At 53.2% G+C, this 24,097-nt stretch overlaps 10 protein-coding genes across 10 annotated transcripts; 3 read left to right on the top strand and 7 right to left on the bottom strand.

The window, feature by feature from the left end:
• Nucleotides 1-191: 191 nt before the first annotated feature.
• PFLUO_LOCUS7071 (uncharacterized protein) lies at nt 192-1,550 on the bottom strand (the record flags this gene model as incomplete). Its single annotated transcript, XM_073784675.1, has 1 exon — nt 192-1,550. One exon carries the CDS (start codon nt 1,548-1,550, stop codon nt 192-194), a length of 1,359 nt encoding a protein of 452 aa, XP_073641106.1.
• Nucleotides 1,551-2,343: 793 nt separating this feature from the next.
• On the bottom strand, nt 2,344-4,040 carry PFLUO_LOCUS7070 (uncharacterized protein; the record flags this gene model as incomplete). The annotated part of the gene is made up of 4 exons (XM_073784674.1): nt 2,344-2,486; nt 2,545-3,789; nt 3,867-3,954; nt 4,017-4,040. The coding sequence occupies 4 exons, from the start codon at nt 4,038-4,040 to the stop codon at nt 2,344-2,346; spliced, it is 1,500 nt and encodes a 499-aa protein (XP_073641105.1).
• Nucleotides 4,041-4,621: 581 nt separating this feature from the next.
• On the top strand, nt 4,622-6,871 carry PFLUO_LOCUS7069 (uncharacterized protein; the record flags this gene model as incomplete). The annotated part of the gene is made up of 4 exons (XM_073784673.1): nt 4,622-4,678; nt 4,755-5,186; nt 5,242-5,764; nt 5,832-6,871. 4 exons carry the CDS (start codon nt 4,622-4,624, stop codon nt 6,869-6,871), a joined length of 2,052 nt encoding a protein of 683 aa, XP_073641104.1.
• Nucleotides 6,872-7,160: 289 nt separating this feature from the next.
• PFLUO_LOCUS7068 (uncharacterized protein) lies at nt 7,161-10,118 on the bottom strand (the record flags this gene model as incomplete). Its single annotated transcript, XM_073784672.1, has 1 exon — nt 7,161-10,118. The coding sequence occupies one exon, from the start codon at nt 10,116-10,118 to the stop codon at nt 7,161-7,163; it is 2,958 nt and encodes a 985-aa protein (XP_073641103.1).
• Nucleotides 10,119-10,581: 463 nt separating this feature from the next.
• On the bottom strand, nt 10,582-11,448 carry PFLUO_LOCUS7067 (C-8 sterol isomerase; the record flags this gene model as incomplete). Its single annotated transcript, XM_073784671.1, has 2 exons — nt 10,582-10,946; nt 11,097-11,448. The coding sequence occupies 2 exons, from the start codon at nt 11,446-11,448 to the stop codon at nt 10,582-10,584; spliced, it is 717 nt and encodes a 238-aa protein (XP_073641102.1).
• A 2,671-nt stretch (nt 11,449-14,119) lies between these two features.
• PFLUO_LOCUS7066 (uncharacterized protein) lies at nt 14,120-14,940 on the top strand (the record flags this gene model as incomplete). The annotated part of the gene is made up of 2 exons (XM_073784670.1): nt 14,120-14,475; nt 14,544-14,940. 2 exons carry the CDS (start codon nt 14,120-14,122, stop codon nt 14,938-14,940), a joined length of 753 nt encoding a protein of 250 aa, XP_073641101.1.
• Nucleotides 14,941-16,706: 1,766 nt separating this feature from the next.
• Nucleotides 16,707-18,003, top strand: PFLUO_LOCUS7065 (PHO85 cyclin-1; the record flags this gene model as incomplete). Its single annotated transcript, XM_073784669.1, has 2 exons — nt 16,707-17,341; nt 17,400-18,003. The coding sequence occupies 2 exons, from the start codon at nt 16,707-16,709 to the stop codon at nt 18,001-18,003; spliced, it is 1,239 nt and encodes a 412-aa protein (XP_073641100.1).
• A 753-nt stretch (nt 18,004-18,756) lies between these two features.
• PFLUO_LOCUS7064 (uncharacterized protein) lies at nt 18,757-19,701 on the bottom strand (the record flags this gene model as incomplete). Its single annotated transcript, XM_073784668.1, has 2 exons — nt 18,757-19,170; nt 19,288-19,701. 2 exons carry the CDS (start codon nt 19,699-19,701, stop codon nt 18,757-18,759), a joined length of 828 nt encoding a protein of 275 aa, XP_073641099.1.
• Nucleotides 19,702-20,285: 584 nt separating this feature from the next.
• On the bottom strand, nt 20,286-21,923 carry PFLUO_LOCUS7063 (uncharacterized protein; the record flags this gene model as incomplete). The annotated part of the gene is made up of 2 exons (XM_073784664.1): nt 20,286-20,403; nt 20,464-21,923. 2 exons carry the CDS (start codon nt 21,921-21,923, stop codon nt 20,286-20,288), a joined length of 1,578 nt encoding a protein of 525 aa, XP_073641098.1.
• A 185-nt stretch (nt 21,924-22,108) lies between these two features.
• On the bottom strand, nt 22,109-23,551 carry PFLUO_LOCUS7062 (uncharacterized protein; the record flags this gene model as incomplete). The annotated part of the gene is made up of 1 exon (XM_073784663.1): nt 22,109-23,551. The coding sequence occupies one exon, from the start codon at nt 23,549-23,551 to the stop codon at nt 22,109-22,111; it is 1,443 nt and encodes a 480-aa protein (XP_073641097.1).
• Nucleotides 23,552-24,097: the final 546 nt, after the last annotated feature.

The following is a 24,097-nucleotide window of genomic DNA, read 5'->3' as shown; positions in this document are numbered from 1 at the left end:
TCTAGATAGGTATAGAGAACAATCTTCGTAATTTACTATTTATTATAATGCAGAGGAAAATATTGCACAGTGACGGTTGTGCGGACCGCGAACTAGACGGTGGGTGGCGGGGATAGGGGATTGGGTAAGTTAGTGGCCGCTGGCCCGAAAAGTAAGTAAATACGTGCTTAGTTCGGTTATATACTGCTCATCTAGGTGGCTCCCTGGTAGTCACTAAAGTCATACTCAATCTCGTAATCCTCGGCGTCGGTCTCGCCGTCAGAAAGCTCAATGTCCTGCAGGTTCTCGCCATCATCTTCCTCCTCGGCAGAGAAGCTGTAATCCTCCTTGCGAATTTTCTTCCAGGAAGCAAGCGTCTGTTTGCGAGTGAGGCAGAAAGGCAGCTTGGAGAGTGGCACACAGCCGTCTGCAGTGACCTCGACGGTCTGCCCGACAGAGCTAGCCGTGTCGGTGGCCATGTCCATGAGAATAATGTGGATGAAGAAGACCATGCCCTTCTGGACGACGACGTCCTGGCCACGCACAAACATGGGGAAGTCCATCCAGGTCGGAGCAAAAGTAGCGCCCATACTGTATCCGCAGGCGCTAAGTCTCTGCTCGCTGAAACCGTTCTCATCGGCCACACGGGCATACGCCTCAAATACGTCGCCAATCTCCCTGCCTGGCTTGAGGGCCTCCATGGCAGCCTCCATCTGTAGGATATTGACCTCGTGCATACGTCTTGCCAGCTTAGTGACGCCGCCTAGCGGGATCGTCCGCATCAGACACGCGTGGTAGTGTTTATACGCCGCGCCGTGCTCTAGGGTGATCTGTCGGTCGATCTTAGACTTGCCAGTAGAGTAGCGAGTCAAAACAGCCTTGTTGCCAGACACGAGGATGTTCTCGTTGGCCGGATCGTCGCCGCCACCTTCGTAGACGGTACCAACAATCTCGCGCCATAGGTCGCCCTCGTAAGCGCCCGGCTTAGCGAGTTTGAGTGCGCGGACGAGGGCAAAATCGACCAGGTACGCAGCCTTACGGATTTTGCGGATCTCCGTCTCGGACTTGATGAGACGCAGTTCCCGGCCGAACAAGGTGCTGTGGTCGACAAGGGTGCAAAGACCGTCGACGGCTTCGAGGAGCAGCTTTCCAATACGCAGATTTAGGGTGCACGAGTCTGGCTCGTAGCCGATTCTCTTCGAGGAAGAATTGATGCCAAACTCCTTCAGCACTTCGGGGACAAGCGAGACAGGGTTGGCGGTAGCCTCATCAGATCGGATCATGACGTCCTTCTTCTCGAGGATGGAGGTGTAGAGAGCCTGGCGCAGGTCTGGCGAACGGGTAATCAGACGCATGCGTCCATCGCTATGGAAGTACATAGCCTGGAAGAAGACGTAGCCGAAGGTGTCGAATCCGGTGAAGTAGTAGAGGGACTCTTGTTTGGTCATGAGGAATCCATCGAGGTTCTCCCGCTTCATGAGGGCGAGGGCCCGGTTGCGTCTCTCCTGAAACTCCTCGACGGTGAAGTGGAGGGCCTTCTTGAAAGGCTCGGGCTTCTTTGTGATGACCATCGTGAGCGAGATGCCTAAAATCTGATTGACTGGGCCACAGGAGGGTAATCAAGGACAGAAGGGGGTGTGGTGCTTGACTTGGAGATAGAAGCACTCCGAACAGCTTTTATAGACGGAGGCCCAGTGGGGTTATATACACTGATACGGATCCATCTCAGTCCGGTCCATCCCACCTTATCCACACGGGGTCATGAGGAAAGGTAAGAAGAGGGACATCGAAGCCGCGTTGATGAGGATTCGGCGATAGGGTACAAGTCCGCATGTCTGGGTGCTAGCGTATCCGGCGGTCATTTTGGAAGGAGAGCATTCGGGTAGATTTCCCCGCGCGTATCTTTCTATCTCTTCGACCCACATGACATGCGCCCTATCAGTAGTCTCGATCCCGGCATTAAGAACCAGGGCGTGTCTGGCGGCCCTTGGTTCAAAGATATGGCCTAGACGCACCAAATTCACTATTATTGGCCTGCCACTGTGCCAGAGCTTGACCACTCTAAAATCATAATTACACATTTGTAATGATCCGTATGAGTTCACCATAGCTATGGGGGTCCCAATAGTAGTTCCCAGAATCCTCGGTTTTAGTGAACTCTCCTGCTCCGAAGCTGGCAAAGCCATTTTTATTGCGTACATAATCTCTGAGTGTGTCTGTAGGTGCGCGCGTGGGTTACAGGCTCATTGTCATGTCAATTTGAAGTATATAAAGGACGTGTTGTATCACGAGCGACACAAGCATAGCATTCCATCCAGTGCATCGTATCGGGTACTTGGTTTGAGAATCCAGTGAGGCCAACATTCACAGCTTTGAAATGGATCCAACGGTCAGAGTACCCGTTTTCTGGATCAGGTACTCTTCAATAGCTACATCTTTGCCCGCTTCCTTGCCGTATCCCGACTCCTTGATTCCTCCAAAGGGAGATTCTGCCCCGGACGAATTGCCTGCCCACGTAATTAGTACACGGAGTGTGGAAAACATCGAAAAGACCAATATCCTCACCTGTATTCATGCCAATCATGCCAGCTTCAAGGCTCTCCAGCAGTCTCCAAGTGCGGTCAACATCCCTGGTGAAGAAGTAGGACGCAAGCCCCATGGAGGTATTGTTTGCCGCTTTGACGACTTCCTCCTCAGCTTCAAACCTATACAGACCCAGAAGGGGTCCAAAAATCTCCTCATTTGTTGTCATCATGGATGAGGTCATGCCGGAGATGATGGTAGGTTCGAAGAAGTATCCTGCTAGACCGCTGGAGGTCTTGCCTCCGCACAGAACCTTGCCTCCCTTGGACACGGCATTGGCAACATGCTTCTCCAGTTTTTCAATGCCTCGGGATGTCGTCAGCGCTCCCATGGTAGTGGTAGCGTCAGCACCGTGACCAACGCGGATCTCCTGAGTAGCTTCAAGCATCTTCTGCGCAAATTTGTCGTAAATTCCGCTCTGCACATATACTCTGTTTGCATGGGTGCATGCCTGACCAGCAGTGCGCCACTTGAGTATCATAAGTGCAGCTACTGCTTGGTCTATATCTCCGTCGTTAAAGATGATGAACGGGCAGTTGCCTCCAAGTTCCATTGTGACCTTCTTGAGTCCTTCGGAGCAGTGTCGCGCAATAACTCGTCCTACGGCAGTGCTACCTGTAAAGGTCACCTTGCGGACAAGGGGATGCTTGCAAAGAGCCTCGCTGACTGCAGGTGTATTGTCATTGTCGGTAGTGATGACATTGAACACGCCTGCTGGGAACCCGGCCCGAAGAGCCAAGTCGGCAAGGGCCAGAACACTCAAAGGTGTCTCGGGAGATGGTTTGACGATCATAGAGCAGCCAGCCGCCAGAGCAGCAGCGACTTTGCGGATGATCATAGCCACTGGGAAATTCCACGGGACCAGAGCAACGGCCACACCAATCGGCTGCTTAATCACAAAAGTCCGACGATCAGAGACAGATGGGATGGCTACGGAGCCTCGAATGCGTTCTGCTTCTCCGGCGAACCACCAAGCAAATCCCAGGGCATAGTCGATCTCCCCACGGGCTTCGGTGAGAGGCTTGCCCGTCTCGTACGTGACTAGCTTGGCGATGTCCTCCCGCGCATTGGTGATGAGCCTATGCCACTCGAGCAGCATCCGGGCTCGCTGGCGGGGGTTGACATGCCGATACGTGAGGAACGCCGCCTGGGAGTTGGTGACGAACTCATTCACATCTTGGACCTTGTTGACGGGACACGAGGCAAAGACTTGGCGGCTTCCGGGATCTGAGGAATGCGATGGAGAGTCAGTATTGCACTCATTCGACAAAGCCAGACGGTGGTGCAGGAGAGAGGCCCCGAACCTTCCACATCAAAGGTCTCGCGCGATTGCGCAGGAACCCATTCGCCATTGAGCAAAGAGCTCTCATGAAAGAGGGACTGATCGTCTAACTGTAATCGTGTTGGCCACTGATCGGGACATCCCACGCCTCTTAAGTGTGTTCTTGACGTACCTGAAAGGGTCGCTGCTTAGGCATAGTAACTATAGACGTCTGCTACAATATAAACGGGAGCGGATTTTGCTTCTCTTCCTTCACGTAGGTAGAAGCATGAAAGGAATAGAAAGTATGAGATAAATCAACAATAATCGATATCAATCATCGTTTAATAGCTTTGAAACCCAGTGATTAAAGACGCGGATGAGCCATGATCAATGAAGTGTGCAAGATGCATCGGCACCCGTTTGTCAGATACCCGCCCGTTACGCGGGCGTGGAACTGCTCCATTTGCCCGCCGCCGCTCGGGTTGCCTTTAAAGGGTCGATTAGCATCTGCTTAATCCGCATGTTAATTCGAGAGTTTGGTTGACGATTTTAAACTATACCTTTGGAGGGAAGAGATAGCGGAGAGGCGCGCTTTCTATCCTCCAAAGGTGAAAAGATCCTTCCTGCTGGGAGGGGTTCTTTTTTTCGCAACGGACCAGGAGCCTTTGGAGGAAAAATCCCCACTTTCATCTACAAGTATAAAGCTGGGAGTGTCTTGGGTCTACTTCTCTCGTCACTTCATTTCCTCGTCACTCGGCTTTACTTCTGCCTCCAACACGGCTTCCCGCTACGACAATGGCTGCTGCGCTCCCTCATCCCTTCGACCCACTTGGGCCCGAGGAAATCTCACGAGTGCGTCAAGCATAAATCTTTTTTTTTCTCCGCACTGTCTCTCTTCGTTCATGTGCTAAATCAGATGCATTTTTAGGCTTCGAGGATCGTCCGCCCGCACTTTGGGGGGCAGGACCCTAATTTTCGAGTCGTCACCCTTCTGGAGCCGTCCAAGAAGCAGATGATCCCATACCTCGAGAAGGAGCATCATAAGCAGCCTGTAGGACAGGTCCCGACTCGGTATGCCCGGGTTGAGGTAGTCGTGAAAGGCAGCGGCAATGAAAATCAGCTGTTCGAGCTCATTGTCGATCTTGACAATGACAAGGTTGCGCGGAAGCAGCATGTCAAGGGAAAGCATTCCTACATTGATGCCGACTACATGAAAGCTGTGGAAGCTGCCTGTCTGGCCAACGAGGAAGTACAGGCTGAGATCCGCACCCTTGACCTTCCAGCTGGGGCCACTGTTGTTGTTGAGCCGTGGGCATACGCCACGGATGGCATGAACGATATGACTGATCGAGTCACAATGGTCAGTTGCCCCGTTCGCCTTTCCAAATTCTGGCTCCAACGCTGATTCCATCTAGTGCTGGTTCTACCTCCGGTTGCTAGAGAGTCCCGATGCCAACTACTACGCATATCCACTGGACGTCTGTGCGGAGGTCTCAGAGGCGCTCAAAGTCACCAAGGTCTATCGTCTGCCGACCAAGCCGCACGAGAGGATCAATAACGAAAAGAAGCCCTTTGACCGCCGAAGAATTCATTCGACCGCTGCAAGCGAATACCATCCTCAACTCCGGCCAAACCCGCGGACGACCACCAAGCCATACCAGGTTGTCCAGCCCGAGGGCCCATCATTCCATATCCAAGGCAACGACGTCAAGTGGGAGAAATGGAGCTTCCGAGTGGGTTTCAATTACCGAGAAGGTCTTACCTTGCACGATATTCGCTATGATGGCCGTAGCCTCTTCTACCGCCTCTCCCTGGCCGAGATGTTTGTGCCTTATGGAGACCCGCGTGCTCCCTATCCTCGCAAGGCTGCATTCGATCTTGGTAATGATGGTGCGGGTATTAATGCGAATAACCTGCAGCTTGGCTGCGATTGTCTCGGTAAGATGCGTGCCTAAGTCGTGCTCTATGATTGTCAAAACTAACCGGTGCCCTCTGCCTCCTCTAGGAACGATTAAGTACTTTGATGCTTACCACAACACGCCCGCCGGCGATCCCTTGAAATTGCCCAATGTTGTCTGCTGTCACGAACAAGACGATGGCATCCTTTGGAAGCACACCAACTTCCGTACTCAGACTCCTGTCGTCACTCGCTCTCGCATCCTCATTCTACAGACAATCATCACCGTGAGCAACTATGAGTATATATTTGCCTGGCACTTCTGCCAAGACGCCTCGATCTTTTATGAGGTTCGCGCCACAGGTATTCTATCCACGGTGCCCTCCGATATCGATATCAAGGAAAAGATCCCCTACGGAACTGTCGTGGCACCTGGCGTCCTGGCGCCCTATCACCAGCATCTCTTCAGTCTCCGAATTGACCCTGCAATTGATGGTCAATCCAACTCGTTGGTCGTTGAGGAGTCCAAGGCCCTCCCAGTCGACAACCCGGCCGTCCATAACCCATTCGGTGTAGGCTACACCACGGAAAGCCAGATCATTGAGGAAGAGGGCGGCTTCGACCTCGATTTCACCAAGAACCGCACCTTCAAGTTCGTCAACGAGAACAAGACCAACCCTATCACGGGTACGCCCGTTGGGTTCAAACTCATGCCCTTCTACAGCCAGATGCTCCTGTCTCATCCTGACTCGTACCACGCAAAGCGCTCTGAATACTGCGAACATGCCGTCTGGGTGACTCACTACGAGGACAACGACCACTTTCCAGCAGGCAGGTACACCATGCAATCACTCGGTGGCGACGGGGTGGCCTCTGCTATTGCAAATCGCCGAGGCACGGGCACAGCCAAATCCGTCAGAGACCAGGACATTGTCATTTGGCACACCTTTGGTTCAACGCACAACCCTCGCATTGAGGACTGGCCTGTGATGCCGAACGAGAAGCTCATGGTCGGACTTAAGCCCGTCAACTTCTTCTCTGGGAATCCTAGCTTGGACGTTGCTGTCTCCACGCAGGACAAGAACAAGAGTGTTTTGTACACTGGCGAGGAGACAAAGACCGCGGCATGCTGCCCCTCTAGATTGTAATGAATAAAGACAGATAGATAGTCTCACCTTGTTAGTCACATAGCCACTCGGATCTGAGGGTTGATTGTGGACACTGTGCTTGGTGGATACATACTTTTATGGACTACGGGAATGGCACCTGGGATTACAGTGGTTTATGAGGATTGCAATAGCGAGCTTGTTATTGTAGGTAATGATGCACTAGCTAATTATCATAATCTCTTCCTTGGGGTTTGCGATGTTTCTGGGGTTCATAATAGCATAAAAGCAAAGAATCAGCGGAGCAAATATAAAAAGCTAAATTGCAAAATCAGGCAAGCGCCATGATCTCCTCCTTGACCTCCTTCAAAGTCTGATGAAATAGCAATACCATATCTTCCTGCCGCTGGTCAACCCATTCTTCAGCCTTGCCATACACAAGCTCCCATGTACTCTTCAGATCCGCATTCTTGTTCTTGAGGAACCCCATCGCCAGAAGCGTAGCAACGAGCACTCCAGTGGCAGACTGTGGAGTCATATTTTGGCCACGGAGCAGCTTCTCCTCCATGTACTTCGTGACTTGGTGTTCGTCTGTGTCAAGCAAATTGAATAGCTCCTTCGACCATTTCCAGGTTCCTTCAAAGGTTTGCAGTCCAATGATGGCGTGGGCTCTTTCAGCTGGGGACTTTGGATCGGTGCTCTGCGGCTTTCCGAATGGCGATGCTGGTTTTCCTGAGAATCGCTGAGCGTCCGAGATTCCGAATGGCGATGCTGAATGCGCTGAGAATCGTTGAACGCCCTCGGCATTTGCGCTCCCGAATAATGACGAAGCTGGCGGAGGAGGACTATTTAGGGCACTTGCAAGTTCTCCCCGTTTGTTAGCAGCAGATGCACTGCCAAAAAGTGAAGCGGTGGGCACTGCCTGTCCAAACATTCGTCTAGAGCTCGGCGGCGTAGGGGCATTGGCTGGTGCACCGCGAGACAATCTTGAAGGAGCCTGAGCCGAAGCAGCGGAGGGTCCATATCCCCAGCCCATAAATTGATTCTGCATATTTTGAGAAAGAGCAGGGCCGCCCGAAGATGGTTCGGCACAAAACTCATTGTCAAAAGAATTGCCGGCAGAAACTGAACCAAAAGATGGCGCAGGCGGCCGACGTGCCCGGGATGCGACGATCTGCATCATTTGGGGCCCTCCACCCACTCTTGCCATCTCAGCGGGGTTCTCAGCCTTTGGTTGCTCGGTCACCTCAAATACCTTGTTCGGTTGGCCTTTGGACAACTCATCGAAGTCCTCCTCCAGGGCAATGAACGAACAGTACTTTCCCGAAACCTGGTACTTGAGACCCAGACGCTGACACTCGCTGGTCTCGAGTTGCTTTTTGGTGTTGGGGTGAAGCAGCTGGATGGGATTTCCGGCGGTGTCTTTGGCATCACTGAGCCAGCCATGGCCCTCTTCCAATTCAATGACGGCTTTGCGTGAAGCGAGATGGTGGATCGTTTCCCCATTTCCGATATCCTGGATGGGGATTTGTAGCTTGAGCGGGCCGTGCGAGCAGGTTGCGTGGAAGGTGAGGGCTTTGGGGACTTGTTCGGGTGATTGGGGGTCAATCAGAAGGTATACAGACGCTCTGATGAATGGAAACAGAGCTGGGATGTTGTATGGGGCTTGAAGAATCGTAGGCGGGTCGACGGTAGAGAGGCGCTCCGTTGCTGGTTCTGACCTCTCAGTGTCGTCTTGAAATTTTTCATCAAACAAGGATATTGGGTTCTGAGGCTTCTCCCCTTGAGAGAGAAGTTCTGATCTTGTCTTCTCATCTTCCGTCTGCGTTTCAGTCTCGGAGCCCTGGACCATCTCGAAATCATTTTCCAAGTCACCCTCGTACTCCACTTCGAGCCGGCAGTCATAGAGGTGAGGATACAGCGCACCCTTGAGCATTCGAATAACCTTTCGATCAAGCTCCTCGTCCAGGAGCACAGATTGAGAGATCCCATTCCCATTCCTTGCAATTCCTTCAACCAAGGCAGAAGACGCCGCATCACCAATGCCAAGGGAGAAGAAGCGAGCCGGGGCGGTGCGGCTCTTAGATTCCTGGCGGACGAAATTGAATAGTTGCTCTTGGTTGCGAATCTGTCCGTCTGTGAGCAGAAGAACTTCTAAGCTCTTGCTCTCCAAGCGGTTCTCTACAACTGCTTCAACCGCCGGCGTCATGTTCGTGCCCCCAAAATCTGCAGCGAGCTCCTCAACCAGAATCATAGCCTCCTGTAAGCTTGCTTCATCGTAGACTCTGCTCTTTGGCCAGAGGAACTGATGACGGCTTCCAAAAGAGCAAATGTTGAAGCAAATGCCGACGGGCAGTGACTTGAGGAAAACTTTGAGAGCAGACTTCAGCGTCTCGATTTTGCCACCCATGCTGCCACTCCGGTCTAGAACAAAGACAATCTCTGGGTTTGCTCGTGGGAGGTTGAACTTGGGGACCAAGGTCGCCATCACTGCTCGCTGACCAGGGATTGCGGGATGAGATTCGATGATCGCGCGAGGTTCGTCAAGCCCGTCTGCTTTGCGAAGCAAAACAAAGTCCTTTTCGAGCAAGATATTGCCTTTACTCAGGTTCAAAGTGGCGGATGCTTGAGATGGTTCAAAAGTGGTGGAGTCAGATGCAGAAATACGGCCCAGCGAGGCCTTGATCGAATGGCTTGGGGACTGTAGCTCCCGGATGATAGAGTCTTTATCCATCAGCACATCAACTGTAATCGATATGCCTTGGATGTCTGCAGTAACGTTCGAGCCTCCCACGGTGCTTCCGTAGCGAGGCGCGATGACATTCGGCAGCATGTATCGAACGCCATCAGTCTGCGCGTCCTGTCTCAGGTCGCCAACGAAGGTGATTTCGACTGTGACTTTCTCGCCGGCTCGCACATTACCCAGCCTGATCTTGAAGACATCACCTTCGTTTTCGTTTTCCAAAAGGGCAGCCGACTGGTCGTTCGAGACGGCTTGCTTGAAGTCGGCGGTGGCCTGGTCCTTTGTCTTCACCTGGCTGCGTAGGAATCTCGTGCCAATATGACACTTGAAGCCGACCACACTGACCCCATCGTAGAGAGGAAAATCGTATTGCACCTCCTCGAGAGTCTGGTCTGACGGGTTGGCAAAGATCTGGATGAGGGTGGTACGTGCCACGGACGATAAGATGGTTGCATGGGCCTTGAGGGAGATCTGAGGAAGGAATGACCACCGGCCGCTAAAGCCTTCTCGGGGGAGAACATGACAACCACAAAGATGGAGATGCATGATGTGCGACGATGGTGGGATGGGTGGTGAAGAGTGAAGAGAGAAGAGAGACGAGCTAAGGGTGGTTGGGGGGCTATTTATGCGTCACAGCTAGGCACCACGGAGCGGACCTGTCCGTCAGCTTGATGCCTACCGGCTATGGTTCCGGAATCCCTGCTGGTGTTCTCTTCCAGCTGCTAGTCCGGTGTTGTCAATGCTTCAAAGCTCTCCATTCATCATAGTGCCCATCTCTTCCCACTTGGGCATGAGACCCACCGGGGAGCCGTGAACACTTGCCAGCAGCCTGAGGTGTCGAGGCCACTATTCCTATTAAGCGATCTAAGATATTTTACATCAATGAGACTAATTATAGAACCATGACCTAGCTCTGTGTAAATCCCCAACCCATTTTAACGGGCCAAAAGACCCTAATATACATTCCTTCGTTGTCCAACCATTTTCCAATAGATCACGGTGCCCCAACTCACAGCTTGAACTGCAATAGATTCCCAATCATCTCGCGCCCCGTGATGCGCGTCGTCGCCCACAGCGTGGGGAAGTCCAGCGTGCTGGAGAAGGTGTCGGCATACCCAAAGAAGAGCATGGGCGGGATCCAGCCCCGGGCGTACTCGAGCGCGAAGCAGGACGAGTCCATCTTGTACTGCTTGACCTCGCCACGGACCAGGTGGTGCACGCTGCCTGCCGGGTAGACCTCGGCCTCGAATTCGCCGGGGACGTAGGCCAGCTGGGTGCCGTGCAGGATGTTGAAGTAGTCGTCGGCTGTGTGACGGCCCGTGTGGCCCTCGGTGCCGATAGCAGTTCCAAAGATGATCAGGTACTCGGTGATACCTAGGGACCGCTACGTTAGCATGAAGTTGTGTGCGGGTAGGGAGGGACCCATGGATGCGACGGATCCTTTCAGTCCAATGGTCGCGCTGCTGTCCTCCGTGCCACCCATGGTCCACCAAAAAGAGAGAGAAAGAAAAGTGACAAACGTACTGGCATGGATTATGTACATGGCGCCCATCGCACCGCCGGCATTGTTGAAAACCCACTCCTCCTCGGTGTTCAGATACTTGGAGCCGACCTTTTGCTCGAGTTCGGCGACAATGAAATTGACGACGGAGCGCGTGTCCTCGCCGTGGGCGCTGATGGCGCGCTGCGAGAGATCGTGCAGATGCTCGGGTTCGAAGACATAGAACTGCTCCAGGCGCGCGTCGAGGAAGCTGTACACGCCGGCGAACAGGGCGAGGAAGAGGGCGAGGAAGCTGAGGGTGCGGGCGGAGAGGCAGCTGCAGCAGCCCGAGCGCTGAGCGCTGGTGGAGGAGGACTTGGCGGATTTAGAAGGCATGATTGGATGGAGGGGGAGAGAGGTGAGAGGTGAGTGAGGAAAGAAGGGAGGAAAGAAAAGAGAAATGAATTTGGTCCCCCTGTTGATCCACTCTACATGTGGGGCAACCTGATGAGCCGCGGTAGAGAGCTACAAGGTATGCATGCAATCATTATCGTAGCTCTATAGTAATACTCAAGTATTTTGTACTACACATCTATATTTACACGAAGAGACTACTAGATGTAGAAAGTGTCCAGTTGATGCTGTACTCGTTTCTGCCTGAGGCTGTCAATCACCCTAGGCTCCACGCCATCCGGACCAGCTGGATCCGAAACCGCGTCGCTCTCATTGGTGTAATATCGAGCTGTCCAGGCAGTAGGGAATATCTCGCAGGCAATAATGTTGCATGGAAATAAATTGATGTCAGCCATTCTGAGCGGATATATTCTGGAATGACTGAGATCCCAAGCGACCATATTACTCAAGACCTACATAACACCTACCCCCGAGGATAGCTCATCACACTAACTATAGGTCGTAAGCTTCAAAGAGCAAGGGACCCCGTAATCCTAATCAAGGGAAAAGTCATTCACATTATTGACTGGTGTTGACTTCTGTTCCTGGTTAGGAGGACAAACCGCCGAGGAGCGGCCCAGTGGCCTTGTCTCAGGACTCAGACCGCGACAATCAATTTTCCCCTCGCTTTTTGTATTCCTCGTCGGTAACTTGTTCAAGCCATTTGGTTTCCCCATGCCCACGACAAAACGTGTCCTGATAGAGCTGTCACCGGCGCCGTACCAGTGAGTGGTGCCAGGGGGCGCCCAGATAACATCCCCCACTTTAATGTGACGTGCCTCCTTGCCCTTGCCACAGATCCAGCCAGATCCAGAAGACACGTGAATCATTTGGCCTCCCTCATGAGTATGCCAGTGTTAGAAACACGAAAAAAGGGTTATCTTGGCCTAGGCGAGGGGACCGAGTAGAAACCTAGACACGACGTCAATAAAGTGGGTCGCTTTGTTGATGTTAAAATGGGAGTTTCAATACCGAGGATTCCAGAGGGGGCCTAAGTCTCAATCATAGCATATAGGCCTTCTAGTTAGTGTCGTGAAGGCGTCATCTCTTTTCTTTTCTCTTTTTGTTTTTCCATGGCTTTCCCCAGTCTTGAGTTTAAGTACAGAATGGGTAGAGGACGCTGAAGTCGGCGCTAACGGGACAAACAGAGCTCACATAGCCACTGCTTTAGTACAGATAATCTTCGTGTTGAGTGGATATGCGGGGTTACCAAATTGAGAAGCGGCATTGCAATCTCTCTGTCTAAATCAAGTGACGGAATTATATTGGGGTCTCAGATACATATCTGATCTCATATCGCGTCGGGTCTGTGGAAGCGAACAGACCTCTCCTTGTGGGCCGCCACCTTCACTAGCGCTCAGCAAGCTTCTATAGTCATTTCTTACTGTGAATCATCGAGGGGTATATTCCTACGCAGTATGAGTAGAGACTTAAGAGAAAAAAAACATGTTGCCTTCCTCAGTAATAAGATTGTACTGAGAGGAAGGGTGGAGCGAATCGATGGGATGATCACAAGTCTCCCTAGTTTCTTCTTTCTTTTAGGATTTTCCTCTCTTAGGCAGCGCCTGGCTTTTTATGCCCGACTTCGGATCCAAAATCTGATCCAGAATATCTGCCTCGGAGGAATCCGAAGATCTTCGGTGTTGGTGATCCCAGGCATCCACAAACTTAACTCCGACTGGGATGACAATCCCATCCACCGTCAATAGCGAGGTTAACACCACTCTTTTACTTCGATTACCTATTCGTTCTTTCTCTCGTCGTGACTGGCCGAGCTACATTCTATAGGAAAACAAAATTAACAGAAGCCTATTGACTATCATGCTCATTAATCTTAGAATACCCGAATGAATATAGCTGAATATCTTGGTTTGGTTGAGAACTATACGCCTGGCTTCAACATCCTGTCAGCCAAAATATATATTTCAATCCCATGGTGCGCAATCACTTCTTCAATGGATACCAAACTCGAGTGCACGCCCATGCTATCCAAAGCCGGTTAATTTCCTGATATTAGAATACCCATTCTTCTAAAGAATTCTCCCTCTGATAGCACACATCCAAGGATGATGTGTCGATCCGCACCCAGTGCAAAACGGCCAGCGCTCCGTGCACGGATGCCGATGCCGAGGCAGTATCTCACGGATTTAATTTTCTGCAGCAATCGCTTCGCGGGGTATATATGTGGAGAAAGACTGGCGTTTCAGTTCATCCTTCGGCCAATCTGGACAGACTCTAATGCTCCTGTGATCTTGTTCGGAGGAAATCAAACAGGGGAACGCTCCGTTCCGTTGCCCGCAACGCCGTCGTCTCGGACACGCTTTCTCTACCGGACATGCTACCACGCTCTGCAGAATGTCTCCTGCAGAACTTCCCAGTCGTGGAAAAACTAGCACCGGGCCGAAGTGCTGTGTGGATAACCTCTGCAACAAACACTTTATTACCCGGTGGAGATGATCCCTATGATCAAACAGCGCGACTTCACTCCGTGCTCTATACGGAAACCCCCCCCAATGAACGAGCTTTCGCATGTAATAGCCTAGCGACAGATATAAGATAGAACGAAATTCCAGAGTCTTCCACTGGACAAAAAGTCAGCCTCCACTTCAACACAATGAAATCCTCCATCGCGTCTCTGTCGCTCATCTCCCTAGCGCTGTGTGCGACAGGTAGTGCATCTATACTGCCCACCAGGACGCTCCAGCGCCGCGCCGACTTCTGCGGCCAGTATGACTCAACCACAACGGGCAGCTATATTGTCTACAACAACCTCTGGGGCCTGAGCGCTGATGAATCCGGCACGCAGTGCACAGGCGTCGACTCGCTGAGCGGCTCGACGATCTCCTGGTATACCACATACTCGTGGTCCGGGGATACAAGCCAGGTCAAGAGCTATGCCAATGTTGCGTTACAGTTCACCGCGCAGCAGCTGAGTGCGATCAGCAGCATCGAGTCTACATGGGATTGGAGGTAACCATTACTAGATATTCTATGAAAAACTATTCTGTCCAGTTGCTAATATTAAAAAAAAAAAATAGTTACTCTACTACAGACATCACCGCTGACGTCTCGTACGACATGTTCCTCAGCTCGAGCGCCTCCGGGTCCGACGAATACGAAATCATGGTATGGCTAGCAGCGCTGGGCGGCGCAGGCCCGATCTCATCGACGGGCTCGACCATTGCGACGCCGACTATCAACGGGGTCACCTGGAAGCTGTACTACGGTCTGAACGGGAGCACGTATGTGTACAGCTTTGTGGCGGAGTCCGAGGTGACTAGCTTCTCGGGGGATATGTTGCAGTTCTTCCAGTATCTCGAGGAGAACGAGGGCGTGAGCTCCAGTCTGTATCTAGTGACTGTGGAGGCGGGCACGGAGCCTTTTACTGGTACGGCTGAGCTGACGACCTCGGCTTATTCGGTGGTTGTTTCTTGAGCCGGAGAATGTGAGATGTGGATGTCAGATCGTGGAGGGGTAGATTTGGAACCAAATTTCATTCTGCTTGACCAATAGCCCTAAACAATCTGTCTGGTTCAAGCCACTCTCTCTAAGCGCGGATCCAACATCATGACGCGCCTCTGAAACCGACGGCCTGGTGCATGAAACAGGACGCGGTTTCAGCTTCTCGCCTGTCAAGGCCTGGAATTCTTCCAAAACTGCTGCCTAGAATACCCAATGCATAAAGACCAATCGATGCACTGCTAGAAAACCATTCTGCGGGTGCGCGACACGCCCACCTAGTGAATCCTACGTTTCAACGCGAGGATCGGTTTGCTCGACAGTGGGACCGACCGACCGGAATGCCATTCATTCTATGAATAGCTTTCGTCTAGAACACCCAACATTAACCGAACAGCGTTAAGAGCGGCGCGACCGAGCCAACCGTTGGCTGTGGTTGAGATGGTTGTAAGCGCTGGCCGGGGGGAAGACGGGCGCTTATATACAAACAGTGGAGGATGCCGATCGGGGTCTTTTTTTAGAATAGATGAACACTGCAAGTGACAGACGCTACGGACGGGCTCTAGTGGGTTAGTGCCGCTGGACTCGTACCAAGTGACTCGCCTCATGTAGGCGATCAGACTATGTCCATGACCGGTGCGACTGATCAGGGTGCACAGACTCGATGGTGTGAGATGTATGATTGGGTTTGGCAGGACACAGGAATAATAGAGTTGACCAAACCCAACCCCCTTCTCCCTGCCACCCTTCGGCGCGAAACACCACACCGCGTCCAAGGACCACGCGAAACATCTTAGGGGGAGGAATCTGCGCTGGCATCTACTCCACGTCTTCCCCCCGCGTCTCGCACAGGAGACAAGTGAGACGGTCGCGAGTTTCAGCGATGACATGGTCTAGCTCAACCACTAGCTAAAATGTGTCGACTGCCGCTGAACTCCACCAAGCTAGCGTCGATCCCTCGCAGCGGTGGATCAAGGTGATGGCCCCATGATTTTTGGTCCATCCAGGAGAACTCGCCGGGAGGTCCGGTAGTAGAGAGAAGGAGATTGTCAAGATAGTCAGTGTCGCAAGATACGCGGGATAGCCTCTCGCTCATCGCTCTGGACGTAACCGGACGGGCGTCAAATAATCGAATCCAGGGATACCTCGCACCGTGTTTGATAGACCTAATAGTATATCTGTCAGCTCCACTGCATTCCCTCCCGCGCGACTATGTATGCAACCCCTTGTCCGCTTCCTGACTGGTCCTTGCAGTGACCCCCCTCTGGCGCATACCACACGCCTATATCTATCCCTCTGCCTCCCAGATTCTTCACGGGATTCATCCACATGCCCACCGTCGTCATTTCCTTTTTTGTTCTCTCGTTTCTTTTAACCCTCTGTCGCTCCCTCAGAACTAATATCTGTCAACCTCTTCTGTGACTGATTCTTTGTCTGTCTGTGTGGACTGTTTCTCGCTGTCTCACTTCCCGCCATCTTCAGTTAGGGCTATCGCCACGATAAGAGGGTTGACACGACAACCTCCGCTATCCTTACCGCAGCATTCTTTTTCGTCGACTAGACCGGAGATCTTCCTGCTGGCCAGGAATCTTGCCTCTTTGTTCTTTTTCTCTCTCTGTCTCTCTTCTCCATCCTTCCATCCCAACCTATCTCTCCGCTACGACCAAAGCACATTGTGCCACCTCCAGGGAGACAATCCCCAACTATATAAACCACTCTCTAGACTATTTCCACCATCCACCATGGATTCCCCGCTGGCTCTCAACCGGGCCGCTCTGGACGAATTTGTCGGGCAGCGAGTGTCTCGCGAGATGGTGTCACACTTGGCCCGACAAGCCTCGCAGGTCATCCGCTGCGAGCAGGTGACCGTCAGTCACGGGCAGGTCACGCCCCCGTCAACACCGCCGCTAGACAATCTTCCTCCGCTGCCAAACATCGAGCAGTTCATTACCTCGCTTGTCGCCCGTTCGCAGGTCCAGGTGCCCACTCTGATGAGCTCGCTGGTCTATTTGGGCCGTCTGCGGGCCCGCCTACCCCCCGTGGCCAAGGGCATGCGTTGCACCGTTCACCGGATCTTCCTGGCCTCCCTCATTCTGGCAGCCAAGAATCTGAATGACTCCAGCCCCAAGAACAAGCATTGGGCTCGGTATACCGCCGTCAAGGGCTTCGATGGCTTCGGGTTTTCCATGCCCGAGGTCAATCTGATGGAGCGGCAGCTCCTCTTCCTGTTGGACTGGGACACCCGCGTCACCGAGGAGGATCTGTTGGTACACCTGGAGCCCTTTCTGGAGCCGATCCGGCTCCGTCTCGAAGCACGCGAACAAGCCAGGAAAGCCGAGGAGGACCGACAACGGAAGCAGCAGCAACACCGCGAATGGTACGTGCTTGCAGTGATCCTCATTCAGGACTTGTTCGCTAACTATGCTCTCTTACAGGCGCCGTCTCCATGCTTCCGCGGATCTGCTCGCCAGCCGCCTTCGTCGCCAGAAAATCGATATCCGCAACGACGGCCGTCGTGGATCCGATATCTTGACGCGTCGTCTGCCCAGCCATGTCTCCTGCCCCAGCATGCATAGTGCCATGAACAACAATTCCTCGCCGACCAACGCCGCAGACGCCGATCGTTTTAATCCCTACATGCGCCACCGCACCTCGCCCTCCCGGCAAGGCCGCTCCATCTCGCCGCCGTCGGTTCGTGACGTGCCGGGTCTATCGCACGCCGAGACGTTCAACTCGCTCTGCTCGCGGTCTTCTAGCCTAGCGCCCAGCTCGCGTGGCACTCCCGCTAGCATGAGCACCTGCTCCTCGCACGGCACGGATGACGTGATGGTAACCGACACCAGTAGCAGCCCGGCATCCTCGCTGAGCTATAGCTATGTCACCGTCGGGTCATTGGAAGCCAAACAACCACTGTGTGAGCCAACCCGCCAGCCCAGCAAGAAGATGAAGCCCAACGGCCACGTCCACGGCGGTGGCTTCGTTGCCCGATTCTTGGCCTCTGCTACTGGCTCCTACGGCCGGATTGGCCGTCCTCACTAGTAGTCCAGTCGAGCCGGTCTCGACTGGTCTGTTCCCTTGTCTTGTCGACTTAATATTTATCCGTGTGTGCTTGGCTCCGCTCGCTGTCCAGTACATTTTCTTTCCCTCTCGTCGACACGCCCACTTTCGCTACTTTCTGATTTGTCTTTCAGCAAAAGCATTTCGTCGTTGATACGCATTTCATGCCCTTCATACCTATTCGTCATTATCCTCTTCTTCATTCCACCGATTATCTTTCTCTTTCGCCACGCGTCTTGACCATCATCATATCCCTTTCTCCTTCCTTACCTTTACCATTCCCTTCACTATCCCTTTCTCTATTTCTTTACCTATACCTGTGACAATACCCTTCGTTCGCCTCATGTCAACGATCTATGATCCGCCCTCCGTGGCGCCATGTGTACGATTTAGACATGTCTTTTACTTATCTCTATACTGCATTCTCCACGACCTGGTCTGGCGTTCGATTCACGGTCTCGTCTCGTGTTTGATCATTTGCAGTCGGTTTCTTCTTGGATACGTCTCTCCCATTACCTACTACTGGGATGGGAAGTTTTTAGATGTTTTGGGGGTTTTACTTCGCTTTTTTTGGTTCTCCGGGTTACAGGGGGGTGTGTATCTAAGTATCATTGTCTGAGTGGACGTTAATGATATCGATCTTTATTACGACTATCAGCTACAAGTAGATTGTAGGGTAAAGCACAATATCGAACCCAGCCTGATATCATGATATGGGAATAGGAAAAGAAGAGATTACAACTTCCCCTTCGCCATCATCTCCTTCCTCCGAAAAAACTCCCCCATCATCCTCCCCGGCTCCGTCTCCGTCTCCCCATTCTCAGCCTTGACCTCAAAAGCCTCCCCAAAGGCATCAACGCCCGCCTGAACACTCTCATCAACACCGGACAACGCTTCCCACCTCCGCATAAGCGCCTTCTGCCTCCGCACAGCCAACGGCCCGTTCTTCTCCAGCGCCTGAACCCATTCCTCCACAGCCTCATCCAGCTCTGTTTCGCCATCCGAAACCACTTTCTCCACGAGGCCCCAGCGCAGCGCATCGGACGCGCTGATGTTTTCTCCTAGCATTAGGAGTTGTCGTGTTCGGCCCCAGCCGATTAGGTTGGGCAGGAGGGCTGCCTCTACGACGCTGGGGATGCCGACTCGGACCTGTTTTTTTTTTTTTTTTTGCGTATTAGTATGAAATCTTTTCCCAAGCACTCCCAAAGCACTCTCAATACAATTGTTGCAGAAAAAAAGCAGAAAAGAGAAAGACGCATTACTAACCTCCGGCATCCCAAAAACCGCTCCCTCCCTCGCGACCCTTAAGTCACAACTCGCCGCCAATTCCAATCCCGCACCCAGCGCAAACCCATTCACCCTCGCAATAACAGGAACCGGACACTCGCGCACAGCATCACACGCACCATGGACACGGGTGATGAATGCCCGCGCCGAGGCCGGCGAGTCCAGCGCCGCCATCTCGGCGAGATCCGCACCGCCGACGAATGCCTTGGGTCCTGCGCCTGTGAGGATGACGGCCAAGAGATCCGGGTGTCTGGTTGTGAGCGATGATAGGGTTTGGGGAAGGGCGGCTAGGAGGGCGCTGTTTAGGGCGTTTAGTTTTGTAGGCCGGGAGATTGTGACGTGGGCTATTTGGCCTGTTGCGCGGGGTGTGAGTTTCGTGAGAATTGAGGCCATTTTTCTTTTTTAGTAGAGATTGGTTTCGTTTGGTCTTGTTGTTGAATACCCAGCTGGTTTATTTTATTTGATGTTCTTCACGACCGAGAATCACCGACTTGGATGCGGGGAAGGGGAGATTTCCGAGGTTCGAGTGGGATCCACTATAGCTATAGCTATAGCTAGCTGGTGAAGATATACAGCTTTGACTGGTTAGAAGCTTTAGCGTCATGTTATCTTGGGTTCACTACAAAGCATCGTTGAAGCTTGAGCTTGTTTCTATTGAAAGAAATATCTCTTCCCATGGAGAGCACAACGACCGTGGATGCAAATCCATTCGGGTGTATCTACGGAGAGACAGACAGACGGACACTAGATCAGAGATCAGAGATCAGAGTGCAGTGAGTGCAGTGGCAGCTACGGTACGACAGAGACACCCACATCTGTTTAAATAAATAGGGAAAACAGTAAACTGTATTAATGGAAACCTGCCTGAATATTAAAAGAATTCAACAAGCCCAATACCTTCAAAAAGCCAGAAATCAATGCTGGTCATCACTCATTATAATCTCGTTATGCAATCAACATAGCCATCATCCCGCAAACTACAACACCGGAGCCTCCCAATATTCTCGTCGGATCTTCATGACGGCGGACTGTTTATGCGGAAAGCTGACTTCTCCTTCCTTGTAGAAGCCCGCTTCCTGCAGATAGCTGATCATCCTGCCGAGGTGGTTAGTTAGGCACACACAAAAAAAATAGAACAGAGGCAAATAAACGTACTTGGTATTGTCCACCCTCGGCTCCAGGAACACCGTCTCGGTTCGCATATCTGCCAAGAAGCAATGGTGCACCAGTGCACTCAACCACACGGCAACGCGGTGCGGACCGCGGAACTCCTGCTCGCCGATGAGAAGGTGGATGCCGCGATCATAGTTGTCCACCCGATCCAGCAATCGACCCAGAGGATCTTCTTTCACCCAGTAGATCTCGAAATACCCAAATGGTTTCCCATCCCAGCATCCAATGACGGGGAAACTGTGCCTGCTAGTCAGGTTGGCAAGCAAGAACTTTTCCTGCACGGCTTTCGGGCCACCGACTCCCCACATCGCCTCGACGCGGGGGTCGTTCATCCATTTGTGCAGCGTGTCCAGGTCTGAGGAGACGTCGTGGCTGAGGTGTTGCTCCACGCTTGTGACCGATGAGATGGTCGGCGTGGATGGGCGACTCTCACTGCCGCTGCCGCTGGTCTGAGCAGCTCCGGGCTTGGTCATGGGTAGGAACGGAATGCGGAACGAAAGATACTGGCTCATGCTGATGACGTAGCGCACGTAGAAGATTTCGCCCTGGTGTGGCGGCTTGGGGCGGACCGGGTGCCGTACTCCATTCGTGTATATGTATTGTGTCGGTGCGGGCGGGTAGTACGTGGGCAAGTGGCTGCCAGAGGTAAACGGTCCACCGGAGGTGAATGTGCCGACGTTCGCAGTGTGGAAGGTCACCTCTGTCGGCGCCAGTGTGGCGGGCAGTCCATCCCGGTTTGGGGAGGACGTTGCGCGATGAGGCGAGGCACCCCGGGACTGCAAGGGCGTCACGGACGGCGACGGCGACGGCATTGCTCCACGCGGCGTGAGTGTGAACAGAAAGAGACGCGGATCAAGCTGCCAGAAGCTGCGCCGACTGACAAACATCTTCGCCCAGCTGGACGAATCACGCGTTTCGACCGGCTGAAACCCCACGGATGAGTCCTTACTAGCGATCAAACCCATTCGCTCGAGCTTCTGGAGCAGGTTGCGGCCCTTGAAAATGCCCTCGCGCTTGATATTGACGATCCAGTCGCCCTTGGGACGCGCATCGTGGGGTGTCTTGCTCGAGGCCTCGGTTTCCAGTTGTAAGTCTGGTTCCGGTTCGTGGAAGTACCACCACAGCGTAGCCCAGAGCATCATGGCGATCTGGCGGGTGGGGGAGCTGGCGGGCTTGAACTCGCTGGAGGGTGGATTGACGATGTACGAGATGTAGATGCTGTCGCGGTTTAGGGTGGGCGTTGTGAAGCGAGAGAAACTGTCCGGGTCGTCGGAATCGTGGGAGCTCTGGTCGAGCTTTTCGCTGTGGATGATGATGGTCCATCCTGGCGGGAAGATGGAGTTGTGGACATTCAGCTCGTTGGATTTGAAGGTGACGCCACCGAAGACGGGGGCGACGGTGAAGGTGAGGCCATTGGGCAGGTGGCAGGTAGAGTGTCGCATGTCTATGAATGGTGTATAGCTATACCTAGGGTAGAATGGAGGTTCTAGGTCCAGGCGGACAGCTCTTCTTTCTGCCCCGCCCTTCCGATGACGCAGTGACCAACAGTAGCAACAAGTACAACAACATTAATATTCAACTAGTAAAGAGCAACTATGCAATCGTTAATCGGGTATCAATCATGAAATTAGAAATCATCCACTGTCGTCCCCAGGTTTCTCTCGCGTGCCAATCGCACCAGATCGCCGCCCGTCACGAGATCCATTAATCCCAGTCCAACACTCTTGTAGATGACATTGCCCCGCTCCACCCATTCGCGCAGGCTCTTTTCTTCGTCCGCCGTGTCTTCCTCGCTGGCCTGGGAGGCCTGCCGCACCATGAGTAGTTCGCCGAGCTCCACCACCTGCGTAGGTCGAATGCCCGCCTGGATGATCTCGCCGGCCTCCTTCATCGCCGCGTCCAGGCTATCCACCACCACGACTCCGCTGCGCTTCGTATGCTTGTGGAAGTGCCGATGCGGTGGCGTCACAAGCACTTCGTCCCGGAGAATATCCGGGTGCACCTCAGCCATATGCGCCTTGTAGGAACCCACCGCGCCAATGAGACGGCCTTTCTGCCGCCCTTCGCGCGAGGTCAGGAACTCGGCTGGAAACAGCGGCGAGGTCGACGGGGTGCAGCAGAAGATGGCGTCGGCTTTGCGCACCGTCTCTTTCAGGATGCGGTTGTACTCGCCGAATTCGCTACTGATCGCGGAGAACTTGACATCGCGCCGCCACTCGGCGTTCTCCGGCAAGTAGATGTCGCGCAGGAGCTTGGCGGCGCGGTCAAAGGACCGGTTGAAGATGTACACGCGCCCGATCTCGTCGCCTCGTAGAACCAGGGCCAGTCGGATGTGCCAGTAGGCTTGGGTGCCAGCCCCAAAGATTAAGAGGGTGCGCACCTTTTTGCGCTTGTTGAAAATCAGCAGCGAGGCCAGCGCCGTGCGGAAGGCTGTGAGCTCGTGGGCGTTGATGAGGGCGAAGGGCAGGCTCTCTCGGTCCAATAGGGTCACGCTGCCCCGCGGGGAGGTATCGCGGGTGCCCACCCCGGGCCAGGCACCCATGGTTTTGGAGAGGCTGGATGTGCTAGACGCGACCGGTTGCTGGTTGACGCACCCGGTCATCAAGGACGAGGACAAGCTACTGCTCCCAGACGTGGTCGTGTCCGAGGGGCTAGAGTTGTTGTCTTCCTGGGACGAGCCCACCGACAAATCGCTCATGTCGGAAGACAGGGAGATCACCGAGCTGCGGATGCTGCGCGACCGTGATGACGACTGGTCCCCCTCGGAACTGTCAAAGCTGCTGCCTTTCTCCACCGCGCACCCCGCAACGCCTCCGTCCTGCAAGGAAATCATCTTGATGCCGATGGTATTGCCGGTACTGGCGGGCATGAAGAGCGTGGTGCAGCCATTCTCGCGGGTGATGGCAGTTCGCTGAGGCTGGTAGGTGGCCGAGCAGCCCTGCTCCTGCGACCCGGTGGAGTATTCTCGCAGGGCGTCGCCCAGATGCCTTTGGAGGTCTACGATTTCATCCCGGTTGAGGGAGTGCAGTAATGTTCGCAGTTGGGACGCAGAGAGGATTGTCAGAGGCATGATGGTGGTGGTGGTGTGTTGGGTAGGAGTAGAGATAAGGTGAAGGGGAATATCTATCGCAGATAAGACTGTCTGTCAGTCAGGCAGTCCGCCCCAAGCCAAACCGCGCGTTCGCCAAGTCAGAGTGAAACACACACGCACAGAAGTCGCCACATACCTAGTGACACCAAGGGAATTAGGTCCACTTTGACTAGAAGATCTGGACCCTTGATCGCAGTCGGATACGGCGCTTGGACGAATCTCGGTGGATCACGGATGACGAAGAGAAAGCGGGGCTGTCAAAAAGGAATATAAGAACAATGCGAAGGATTACAGAGACGTTGCATACTAGGCAGGGGCTAGAACACAGGCCGACATGAACATGCAGCGAAGAAGGCCAAAGGAAGAAGCAAAGAAGAAAAGAAGCAAACATAGAGTAGGCAGGATCAGCCAGAAGCCCCACTGTTATTGGCCTGGAGTTAGGCACAGGTGCATCATCAGTGCGGGACGAGAACGGAAAGACGGTTGAGAGGAGTGTGGTGGATGCTGTCATTGCATCCATGTTAG

The sequence above is a fragment of the Penicillium psychrofluorescens genome (assembly GCF_964197705.1).
Source record: "Penicillium psychrofluorescens genome assembly, chromosome: 4".
Lineage (NCBI taxonomy): Eukaryota > Fungi > Ascomycota > Eurotiomycetes > Eurotiales > Aspergillaceae > Penicillium > Penicillium psychrofluorescens.
This window is presented reverse-complemented; position numbering and strand designations above follow the sequence as displayed.